The sequence below is a fragment of the Strigops habroptila genome, chromosome W (genome assembly GCF_004027225.2).
Source record: "Strigops habroptila isolate Jane chromosome W, bStrHab1.2.pri, whole genome shotgun sequence".
NCBI classification, from domain to species: Eukaryota; Metazoa; Chordata; class Aves; order Psittaciformes; family Psittacidae; genus Strigops; species Strigops habroptila.
In genome coordinates this window covers 20,939,412-20,951,887 of record NC_044301.2, presented here as the reverse complement: position 1 = coordinate 20,951,887, position 12,476 = coordinate 20,939,412, and the positions used below count along the sequence as shown (strand labels likewise).

General features: G+C 53.9%; 1 protein-coding gene across 1 annotated transcript; it reads right to left on the bottom strand.

Annotated features, from left to right (window-relative positions):
* Positions 1–682: 682 nt before the first annotated feature.
* Positions 683–11,732, bottom strand: LOC115619031 (copine-7-like). Its single transcript, XM_030511046.1, is given in 20 exon segments — positions 683–820; positions 989–1,126; positions 1,128–1,235; positions 1,406–1,539; positions 1,636–1,687; positions 1,821–1,875; positions 2,597–2,636; positions 2,639–2,720; positions 2,864–2,923; positions 3,031–3,119; positions 3,476–3,549; positions 3,551–3,570; positions 4,250–4,336; positions 4,409–4,492; positions 4,577–4,651; positions 5,033–5,107; positions 5,179–5,242; positions 8,280–8,398; positions 10,924–11,078; positions 11,663–11,732. Coding segments are annotated over 20 exon segments (1,719 nt in total).
* Positions 11,733–12,476: the final 744 nt, after the last annotated feature.

Below are 12,476 nucleotides of genomic sequence, written 5' to 3'. Positions count from 1 at the left end.
ACGCTGCCTCTGCTTCCGCTCCCATGGCTTGGATTTTGGGGCCACAGCACAGCGGGATGGACAGTGGCTCCACACAACTTGAAAGTGGCAGCTGCTCAAAGGTACCACAGCTCAGAAGTACTGGCGCTGCCTTGCATGCTGCCAGTCACGAATCCCCCTAAATATAGGGGCAGCCGGAGCAGCCGGGGCTGGGGCCACATTCAGCTCTTGCTTGACACTGGCTGGGGCTGGGCAGCACAGTGAGGGGCATGAGGGGACATGGGCAGCACCCCAAGAGCTGCCTGTGCCTGTGCCCCGCTGAGCACCTGGAGAGAGGTTTGGTGTTGGCACCCAGAGAGCTCGTGGCACAGGCACAGGGCTGGTTGCTTTATTGGGGACCCTGCATGCTAGGGGGGTTTCGTCATGCAGCCTCCAAATGATGTCACAGCAACAGACAAGTGGGGACCGAGGGGACCACAGGGACAGCAGGGATCGAGCAGAAACGGGCTGGGGGGCACAGAGCATTGGGACTGGGCAATGTGTCCTGCACCAGGGCACCGGGACCATCCCCATGTCCCTGGTGCCAGTGGGGACACACTGCTGGCTCCCGGTGCCCCCCTACCCAGCAAGGAGGGGGCTGTGGCAGGGCTGGGATCTGGGACCTGGCGGGGACCCCGTCAGTCCCCACACCATGCCGGGGGGTTCACTGGGGAGAGCTGAGATTGGAGGCAGGGGTCTCTGGCTGCGGGCAGCAGGGGGGGAAGGCCTTGTACCTGTAGTACTCCACCACCTGCTTGGGCACCTCTGCCAGCACGCACTTCGCCAGGGATATTGGTGATGCCTGTGGGACAGAGGACACCAGGGGACATGGGCGAGCTGGGGCACCATGGCACCCACCCACCCCAGTGTGCAGAGAAGCACTAGCGGGGCACTGGCTTGCTGTGCCACGATGCTTAGTCCTGCCATGGGGATGGGAGGGGACAGGAGGGGACGGGAGGATCATCAATGCCCCACTCATGTTCTTGAACTCCCAGAAGAGGATGAACAGGACAATGTCCCGGAGGACAGGCTCACCCTTGGGGGAGCACAGGATGCCGTCGTCCCCATCTAGAATCTGCATGTCAGTGAAGTCTGTGTTGCCCACCCCCCACGATGATGATGGACATGGGCAGGTAGGAGGCACGGACAATGGCCTTCCTCTTGTCCGCCATGTCCGTCACCACTCCGTCCATCAGGATCAGCAGGATGAAGTATTGCTGGGGGGGGGGAGGGAAGCTTTGGGTGGGCTGCCCAGCCTCATTGCCGGCCCCATGCAGGGGGAGCTGGACAAGGACTTGGCTCTGATGTTGAAGCAGCCAAAAGTGGCATGAGCATGCGAGGACTCAGCCCAGCCCCAGCCAGCTGGCCAGGGACAGTGGGTATATACCAAAGCCTTCTTTGTCCACTCCTTGTCAGCTGCTGCATGAGCCACCTTGAAGATGATGAGGGCCATGTTGGCGGGGCCGTACAGCCGGATTTTGGGCAGGCAGCTCTGGTAGGACTCCACAACACCCTGGATGCCTGTGGGGGAAGCAAGGGGTGAGTGGGGATGTCCTGGCAGCACCAGGCTCTGGCACTGGGGGGCCATGGGACCAGCCTCCCTGGAGCTGGACTCACCCTCACACTCATCATTATCGGGGTTGAAGTTGATGGTGAAATCATGGGAGACCTGGAGGGCAAGAGAGGAAGGGGGCAGCCAGTGCCCACCTGGACACTTGCCAAGCCCCACAGGAGTCATGGCCAAGGGTGCTGGGAGGGATGAGTGCATCCCTGGGGTCCCAGCACCCCAACCACTCCCTTACCTCATACTTGGTGAGGATCCTTGCACCAAAGCCCAGAGCTGAGAATTTCTTATTGCTGCAAGGGAAGGGGTGTAAAGAGCCCCGGCAGTGCCAGCACTAAGGTGATGTCCTGCATTCAGCTGTAACACCTATTTTTCTCCTTCTTAGTAGCTGGTGCAGTGCTGTGTTTTTGACTTTAGTCTAAGAACAATGCTGATAACACACCGATGTTTTTAGTTGTTGCTAAGTAATGCTTACTCCAATCAAGGACTTTTCAGTCTCATGCTCTGCCAGTGAGGAGAGGCAGAAGAAGCCAGGAGGAAGCAGAGACAGGACACCTGACCCAAACTAGCCAAAGGGGTATTCCATACCACAGCATGTCATGCCCAGTATAGAAACTGGGGGGAGTTACCCAGGAGGCCCAGATTGCTGCTCAGGTTGGGCTGGGTATTGGTGAGCGGGTGGTGAGCAATTGTATTGTGCATCACTTGTGTTTATTGTTTTCCTTTTCCCCTTTGAGTTTTATATTCTCTCCCCTTGTTATTTCCCTTATCATTATTATTATTGGTGGTAGTAGTAGTAGTTTTGTATTATACCTTAGTTACTGGACTGTTCTTAACCCATGGGATTTACATTCTTTCGATTCTCCTCCCCATCCCTCTGGGAGCGGGGGGGGGGAAGAAGTGGGGGAGTGAGCGAGCGGCTGCGTGGTTCTGAGTTACCGGCTGGACTTAAACCACGACAGGTGACCAGCACCAGGGTGTCCTGGCCGCTGGGGACCTGCCAGAGCAACCAACCTGTCGTAGTCCTGGCAGATCTCGCCCACCATGAAGAGGTATCGTTGGGCTGGTAGGGGTTGATATAGTGCAGGGAGCAGCTGTTCCAGGGGTCCCCGTTGGAGGCTGTGAAGTTGATGGCGACCTGGCAGGGGGGTGGCAGTGAGGGTCCCCCCAGGGTCAGTAGGGCCACTGGAGTGTCCCCACTGGCATCAAGTGGCTCTGCCGCCACTCAGGAGAGCCCAGTGCCAGAGCCCCTGGTGTTTCAGGGTGGGGGATGCCCCTCACCTTAAAGTGGATCTGGCAGCTGCCCATGATGTAGTCCAGGAAGGTGTAGACCCTATGGATCTTCCAGAGGGAATTGCATCAGCCAGTCCTGCCCCATGCCACCCCACAGGAGCTGGGCATGGCACAGCTCGGCATGGCATGGCACGGCACAGCACACAGGTGCTCACCTTCAGGTCCAGCAGCACCACGACCCCCGAGTTCTTGTAGTTGCACTTCTTGATTTTGTACTTGGAGTTCATGCAGTCCCACTGCACTTGCAGCACATCACACCCACGCTGCCTGTGGCCCCCCAGCCCAAGGACACGGCCCCACATGCTGGCATCCCCCCACCCACAGCCACACAGCCCCACAACCTCGCAGCCCCATAACCCCACAGCCCTGCAGCCCCATAGCCTCAGGGCACAACCGCCTTTCCACACTCCCAGCTGGGATTGATTCGCCCCAAGGAGCACAAACACACCATCCCTTTCCCAAAGAGGGGGGCAGTGAAAGGAGGACAACCCCAAAACCAGAGGAGGAGCCGGGAGGTGCCTCCTGGAATGGGATCTGCTGGTGGCACGGAAGGATGACCCCACAAGCTGTCCCCACATCCCCTTGTCTCTGCGCCCATGTTGTTCTCCCCCATCACCTTCTGCATCTCCTTGAAGGTGGTGAAGAACTCCCCGATGAAGTCATGTTTGCCACGAGTCATAATCCCACACCACACACTGTGGCAGGACACAGCTCAGCCATGGCTGGGCAGCGCTTGGCTGGGGTGGATCACACACCCTAAACTGCACCCAGCCCTGGCACTGACCTCAGCACCATTCCCAATGGCTTGGGGTCTCCAGCCACAAGGAAGCTGGGGTATGCATGCTATCCTGGGTTCAGCTACAGCAGTCATTTTCTTAGTAGCTGGTGCAGTGCTGTGTTTTTGACTTTCAGCCTGGGAACAACGCTGATAACACTGATGTTTTTAGTTGTTGCTAAGTAATGCTTACTCTGACCAAGGACTTTCTCAGTCTCATGCTTTGCCAGGGAGGAGGGGAAGCCGGGAGGAAGCAGAGACAGGACACCTGACCCAAACTAGCCAAAGGGGTATTCCATACCACAGCACATCATGCCCAGTATATAAACTGGGGGAAGTTACCCGGAAGGCCCAGATCACTGCTTGGGTCAGGCTGGGTATCAGTCGGCGGGTGGTGAGCAATTGTATCCTCTCCCCTTGTTATTTCCCTTATCATTATTATTAGTGGCAGTAGTAGTGATTTTGTATTAAACCTTAGTTACTGGGCTGTTCTTATCTCAATCCGTGGGAGTTACATTCTTTTGATTCTCCTCCCCATCCCTCCAGGAGCAGGGGGGAAGAAGGGGGCAGGGATGGGGGTCCCCATTGCCCTTCTTCACCCTCAGCTTCCTCTTCCTGCAGCTGCAGAGTGAGTTGAGAGAGACCTTGAAGGACTCCCAGATGGGGCTGAGGTTGTTCTTCACCACCTGTGGGGTGAGGGGCTCAGTTGGGCCAGGAAGCCATGGGCTGGCTGAGGGTTGGATCCTGCTTGGCCTCACCTTGGTGTGGTACACCAGCTGCTTGCTGCAGTTGTCGTTGATGCGGTATATCTCCAGGAAGGGATCCGACTTGCTGAAGAGGTCCTGGAGGAGGGAACATGGGGCAGAGCACCCTCTGCCCTGCCCACCCTGCTCCCCCCAGCTCCTTGCCTGTAGGACCTGGCTCACATTATTGTCCAGCTTCTTGGCCTGGAAGGTGAGCTCCACGTAGCCATTGTTCCCTGAGATCTCCTCCGAAATGACCTGCAAGGAGAGGTGGCCACATGGTGCTCAGCACCTGGCACGGCTTTGTCCCCCTGTGTCCCCCTGCCCTCCTTGCCTGCATGGGGAGGGCGGTCCCCTAGTATGGGACAGGGTGCCATGTGCCTGCCCTGGCATGGTGGGCACCCCTCAGGGTGACAAGCAGACATCAGTGGGGACCCTAAGCCCTCCCCATCCCCAAGAGCTTGGGGGGCTGCGGGGCTGGATGACAACTAGAGCAGGAGGAGTGTCACTGGGGGCCCCCGTATGCCCCAGCTCAGTGCCGCCCATATGTCCCAGCTCAATGCCATCCCAGCACCCCAGTCCAGTGCCATCCCATAGTCCCAGCTAGGTGCCACCCATGCATCCCATGGTGCCACTCACCGTGATGGTGGACTTGCCCATGAACTTTCCATACTTGAGTAACAGCGGCTTTGTCACCCGCTTCTGTGCCACAATCTGCAAAAGCTGAGGGGTCAGGTTGGGGACACCACCAGCGGGTGTCCCTGGGGTGGGGGGCGTGGGCTCACCTGCCCCACGGTGCACTCCATGCCCCCCAGGAAGTCATTGTCATGCATGCCCACGTTGGCGTGTGTAGGAGAGGATGGAAACTATTTGATTATTGCCAAAGAGAAGTAACTGCTTGGCTGGAGAAGAAAGAGTTAAAGAAGAAGCAAAGTGCACTGTGTGATTAAGCAGAGCAACCCAGATGGACAGGAGCAGGAAAACAGAAAGATAAGGAACTGGTTGTTCTGGGACTGTTTGTGAAACGACGAAGAATGCTGAAAAAATCAAAACTGTAAACCAGGAACTAAACATGATGTGCTAAAACTAGCTTGGTATAAAAGGTAGAGCAATAGGCAATAAAGTGATTCGCTGCATGAAGATGCTCTGAGCCCGTGCCTTTCATACGCCGCAAATGGCCGCCCAAACAGGGACATGAATAGGGCTCATGGAGCCCGAACCGGTGGCGTAGCCCGACTGAACCAGGAGCCGCGGGAACTTTGATATTGTGCACCCATCACCGTTAAGCAGGTGAGTGGTCAGGAACCAAGGGAGGGAAGTTATCCCGAGATCAGCAGCGCAGTCTGGAAGTAATGCGCCGTCTGCTTGAAGCTCAGCATCGGCCCGTATCGGGTCCACAACTTGTGACTTTGTTAGAATGGATCCATGATAAAGTGCCTGACTTTTCAGCTGGCGGCACTTTCCAAATCCCCACTTGGCAAATTGTTGGTAAACAGCTGCATGATGCTGCTTCAAACTGGGACCCCACAGCAGGGAAGCATTTGGCAACCTAGTGGCAGATCCTGGCCACTCTTTGCCAGGTATGGACCAGCGCTGCCGCTGATGCCGTTACATCTAAAGAAGCTACTAACGCTTGTGAGGGGGTAAAATCTCCTGAAGCCTCATCACCAGCTGCCCCCCCGCCCTCCCTTCTGCCTCCCCGTCTGCGCCTCCTTTGTCATCGCAGTCCTCACCGCTGACCACGACGATCCTCGCAGCGCAAGTGCCTCTTTCAGAAATGGCTGAGTCGGGTGATGACCCTGATAACCCTGATGATCCTAACGACCCTACGGACCCCTTTGATTCTGGTTTTGTAGATCCGGAGAAGGAGCCGGACTTGTTTCCTCCTCCTGCTGAGTTGCAGACATTTACAGGGAAGCAGGGGTGTGGTCCGGAGGACTGATGGCAGGACTGCAGGTGGGAAGCTCTTAACCAAGGGGACATGGGGGTAGCGGTGGCGTGCCCAGCTGTCTCTCGGCCCCACCAGGCTCCCTCAAAGACATGTTAACTAAAAAAAAAGGGGGAACTGGGATCAAGCCTCCCCACAAGACAGACTATGGAAAGCCACATTCGTCTTGAACTTTTTAAATCGTAATGGCTAGCTCAGTAGGTAGAGCAGTTGGGGGGCCTTGCACATTTGGTAGGCTCTCTTTCTTTCACCCCAACAACTCAGCCATAACAGCGTGGAAGTTACGCCACATCTTTATATGCACCTTTGTGTTAAAATAATTCAAAACTTATTAAAATTAATTGTTCCATATGCTATATGGAAATACAATCATTAAATTGCTATATGAATAGACGCAGTGAGAGTAAGGGCTGTGCACACGTGTGCGTATGTGTGAGCACTTGCACATGCATCTGTGTGGTGTAACAAACATACATTGTGCATAATGCATAATGGATATTAAACACAGACCTTTATAACAGTAAAATATGTAATTATAGACACATGAATATAAACCTAGATTATTAAAGCCTGTTAAGTACGCTGTATGAATATATATTTATATTATTTATAGCTGTATATGCAACAGTATATAGGCATCTAGATACACAGAGTGTGCAGGCATATGGATGTATTATGACAAATTGTGTGCATAATACACAGCATTTATCATAAAAACCCCCTTTAAAACAATAAAAGCTTTAAAAATATATATTTCAAAGCCATATTCAATTAGTAAATTCTAATGATATGGGGTGTGGTGTGTATTATAGCAAATATAGTGCGTGTGTATAAAAAAATATAGTAAATGCTGCTAAATACATGATATGGATCTACAGCTATGTAGAGAGCTCTATGTGCATCTGTGTGTCTGTGTGTGTTTGTTAGAACAAATACACTTTGTGTCTCATTAAAGCCAGCATTTATATTGATAAAATCTACTATATGTATTGATAAATATAAAGCTAACCTTTAACAATAAATACTGCTAAATATGGTTTATGAAAATAGAATTTTAAAATGTTTTTCAATAGCCACATTTTTTTAATGTTGGCACATAAGTGTGTTAAAATATATCAATTCACTTTTATATATTATATAGATAACACTGATGAGCAGATACATGCACATGGAGGAGGCTGAGCAAGAGCGTGATTGTGTCTGTGTTATTTAAACATGGGTGAGAGGATTATAATGGAATGTGTTACATGAATCTAAGCGACCACTCAGAATCGATTCACAAGAGTATCCAGAAATTGAAAGATTTAAACAAAGACTTGCAGCTAAATCAGGGGTGGGACGATTTGGTCTGTTTTCATGGCTCGGGAATTTTGGACCATGGGTCAAAAATATTGCAGGGTTTATTTTAATAGCTCTAATTGCTGTATTAATGATTGCCTTATGTCTTCCTTGTCTTTTTTCTTGTGTTCAACAATCAATCGAACGAAGTATGAATCAGGTTATGGACACAAAGTTATATGTGAACCTTGCCCTTATGCAGATAAATAAAGAAGGGAGAGATGTAGGAGAGGATGGAAACTATTTCATTATTGCCCAAGAGAAGTAACTGCTTGGCTGGAGAAGAAAGAGTTAAAGAAGCAGCAAAGTACACTGTGTGATTAAGCAGAGCAACCCAGCTGGACAGGAGCAGGAGAACAGAAAGATAAGGAACTGGTTATTTTGGGACTGTTTGTGAAATGACGAAGAATGTTGGAAAAAACAAAACTGTAAACCAGGAACTAAACATGATGTGCTAAAACTAGCTTGGTATAAAAGGTAGAGCAATAGGCTAAAAATATCTTTTGCTAGAATGGTATAAAAGCTAGAGCAATAGGCAATAAAGTGATTTGCTACATGAAGATGCTCTGAGTCCGTGCCTTTCATACGCCACAGGCGTGCCCATGGCTGTCATACGCCTCAAACCGCAGCTTCTGCACCTCCTTGAAGTAGTAGTCCACTGTGAAGATCTTGGCAAAGATGGGGTTGAGGTTGCTCTTGATGACCTCGCTCTGGTCCACCTGCATGGTGGGATCTTGGCTAGGGGGCAACAGGGCCAGAGCCCAGCTCAGGGATGGATCTGGGGCAAGCAGAGCTGCCCAGGACCTTGGTATGCCAGAGCTCACCCAGAGCTAGGCACTGGGATGCAGGAACCTAGGGCATGGGGATGTGGGGATGCGGGGATGCAGAGATGGAGGAAGCTGGCCAGCTGCCAGGAAGGACCAGTCTTGCACATTTACCTGCCTGTGCCAGTTCCCATGTGAACAGCATTTAGAGGCAGCCCCATTTTTGGCTCAGGCAGGGAGGTGTGTCCCAGAGGACTCCAGCCCTGCCAGGTCCTGCGGCACTGCTCCCTCCAGGAATCAGGGCAAATCCCACAGTCAGTTCAAGGGGATGCTCTGTCTCTGGACCACAGTTTGCCACAGCTCAAATCGAGTGGGAGCAACAGGCTTGTACCCAGGACAAGCCCCTGTGCTCCTACGCTGGGCTGGCCAAGGGCAGGGGCCACCAGCCACTGGCCACCATGGCCCTGGCAGGCAGGGGGGTGCTCTGCATCTCCGTGCCATACTGGCACCGAGCGCCTTCCAGGAGCCTCCTATACACCCCATCCCTCTGTAGGCTTAAATTATAGGTTTAAACTAACAATAGCGTGTGTGGCTTTAAACTGACATAGTAAAATACAGCAAACTGTTCTAACTTGCTAATATGTAGAGAGTAAGGAATGTCCAGCTGCTGGGGGAAGGAACATCACAGGACTGATAACAACTAAGGAGGCAGTAAATTAGACCAAGACCTTCAAGATAACAGAGACTGGAACAGAACAGAAGCAAGGACATACCAACTGCTAACTCAGCCCTAGGACCTTGCGAGCACGCGCAGGCACTGAGGTCATTCAGTAAACACAGTGAGGAAGACTGTCAGTGACCACCAGAGACCCCCACTCAGCAAGAAAGCGCATGTGTAATTAGAATGCAAATATTATAATTAGTTCATGAAATATCATGAATATGTAAATCATCTCCTGGGAAAGCTGTAAATATGCATGAGTATGCTAAATATATAGCCGCTGCCAGCAAGTAACGGGTGCGCTCACCTTTGCGAAATGGTTCATGTGTGTGCCCAGCGCTGCAATAAAGAATGCTGCTTTCTAAAACTCCAAATCGAGTCTTAGAGAGTTTCTCCAACCGACTTTTGCGGTAACACCTGCCAGCGTTGACTCAATGGGACACATCCTGGCCAGGGCACCCCGCCAGCCACTGGCCCCTGCCCACCTCGTGCCTGAACCAGTGCATCTGCTGAACCCAAACTACCCGGACCCCGGGGACCTCCTCTGAGGTGGGGTGGCCAAGGTGCAACAGGTCTGACCCATGCAGCACGGTGCCTCCAGCTCTGTCACGTGGCACTGGGTCTTGGTCACCTCAGCCCCTCTGGTGCCAGTTCCTGCCAGTGTGTCTGGGGCCATTTCAGCTCTCAGACTCAATAGGCAGTAGCTGAGCTGGCTTCAGCCACCATCTTGTCTGGGCTGGGGGACATGTGCTGGCTGGGACAGGGAGGAGACAGCTCACAGAGTCCCTTTGAAAGGTGGCCCAGGAGGGTCCCTCTTGCCTCTTGGATCTGGAGCTTGCATGGCACAGCATGGCATGGCACAGCATGGCATGGCTTGGATTGGCACACAGTGGCACATAGGGTACAGCCGGCTCAGCATGGCACAGCCTGGCATGGGGCCCCTTGCCACCCGCCCTGGCTCCAGCTCTGGCTCCGGTGAGCGGAGTTGATTACATGCAGAAGGATTTAGTACTAAATCTACCAGCTGAGCAGTGGTGATTAGCAAGTGCAGAGCTGCCAGTGCCATCCCAGAGCTAATCCATGGGGGAGTGATGGGAAGGAACCATCCTGGCCCCAGTACCAGCCCCAGTGCCAGCTACGGCACCAGGACCCCACAGTGCAGTGCAGTGAGGGGCACATGGCTGCAGTGCCAGCTCTGACCCTGCTCTGAGCTGGCTGTCCTGGTCCCAAGCAGGGTGAGACCAGCTCAGAGGTGGCCAAGGTGCCCCTTGGCCCTGGCCCGGAGCAGTGGAGCTGTGCTGGAGCCATGTACTGTGGGCACCCTGTTCCCAGGCCCTGCCAGAGCCCCAGAGCCTTGCTCTGACCAAGATGTCTGCGCTGTCTCCATGTGCTGCGAGTGTCCCACAGTGTCCTGCCCTGCCCTGTGAGCCTCATGCTCTGCGCCCTGCACCGGCACCATGAGCTTTGCGCCTTGCGTCCAGCATCCTCCGTGTGCACCCTGCTCTGCACCCTGCACCTTGCTCCCCACCATCTCCTGCCCCTTGCATCCTGCTCTGTACCCTGAACCATGCTCCCCACCATCTCTTGCATCCACTGCAGTGGGCATTGCAGCCACCCTGGGGATGTCTCTGCTACTGTCCCCATCACAGCAATGCAAACCCTGTGCCCAGCACCCTGCACTGAGCCCCACTACGCCCCCATTGACAGCCAGACCCTGCCCCACTGTGGGGGGTGCTGGTGGAGCCCCCCACCCTCCTACCTCCATCCACTGGCCCTGGGACTGCATCAGCAGTAGGATGCAGGGGTCAGACTTGTTGGGCATGTTGTGGTTCAGGAGGTGCTTACAGCTCACCCACAGCTCCACCTTGGAGAGGATGGCCAGCAAGGCCTGCAGGGATGGCTCAGGCACCTCACCTGTAGGCTTAAATCATAGGTTTAAACTAACAACAGTGTGTGTGGCTTTAACATAGTAAAATAGAGCAAACTGTTCTAACTTGCTAACACGTAGAGAGAAAGGAATGTTCGGCTGATGGGGGAAGGAACATCACAGGACTGATAACAACTAAGGAGACAGTAAATAAGACCAAGGATGCCAGCCTTCAAGATAGCAGAGTGGCGCCCAACGCGGAGTGAGACTGGAACAGAACAGAAGCAAGGACATACCAACTGCTAACTCAGCCCTAGGACCTTGCGAGCACGCGCAAGCACTGAGGTCATTCAGTAAACACAGTGAGGAAGACTGTCAGTGACCACCAGAGACCTCCACTCAGCAAGAAAGCACATGTGTAATTAGAATGCAAATATTATATTTAGTTCCTAGGAAAGCTATGAATATGCATGAGTATGCTAAATATATAGCTGCTGTCAGCAAGTAATGGGTGCAGTCACCTTTGCAAAATGATTCGTATGTGTGCCCAGTGCTGCAATAAAGAATGCTGCTTTCTAAAACTCCAAATTGAGTCAGAGAGTTTCTCCAACCGACTTTTGCGGTAACACACCTACGGTGCTTATGGGGTGCTAGGTGGCCAGGCACGATGTGGGGCAGGCAGCTCCATGGGAGAAGGGCATGTGGGGGGAGTGGGGCAGACACCACTTTTGCTGCTGTCAGGGAGCCAGGCAGGCACCCATGATGCCTGGGGCACATCGCCCTGTGGTGCCAGGCGTGCGGGGTTGGGCAGGTCCCTGGTGCATTGATGGGGACCAAGGTGGGATGTCCCGGTGGGTGGAGGGGACCCTAGAGACCCCCTCCTAGGTGGGGTGGCCGGTTCCAGGCCCAATGGCTCCACGGGGACCCTGTAAGGCATGAACACACAGTGGGGTGAGCCGGAGCTGGGACACCTCTCATGATGCTGTCCTGTACCCCCAAGCACCAGCCTGCCCCACGGGTGCCACTGTGCCCCCATTCACTTGCCAGCCCCCTGGGCTGAGCAGGGGTCCTGTGGCGCCGTGCCCAGCTCTGCCCCAGCCCCACTGAGGGGCAGGATGAGTCCCATGGGGAGGGAGCACCCAAGTGGGGCTGGGAGGCTGTGCAGGAGCGGGGGCTGCCCTGGGCCCCCACCCCAGGGTACCTGTCCTGGTGCTGGGGAGCACAAACTCTCCTCCGGTCTCTGCAGGCAGCAGGGACGTCAGGTCCTTGTCGGTGCAGCTGGGAAATGCTGGTAGTGCTGGCCATGTCCTGCTGCCCCAGGCAGGGCTGGTGGCACCCTGGGGTGATGGGGCAACTTCCTCCACACTGGGGACAGAGGCCACCCTCCACCTGGAGGATGGTGACACTCAGCCAAGCGATGCTGCAGTGATGGGTCATTGAGGGGC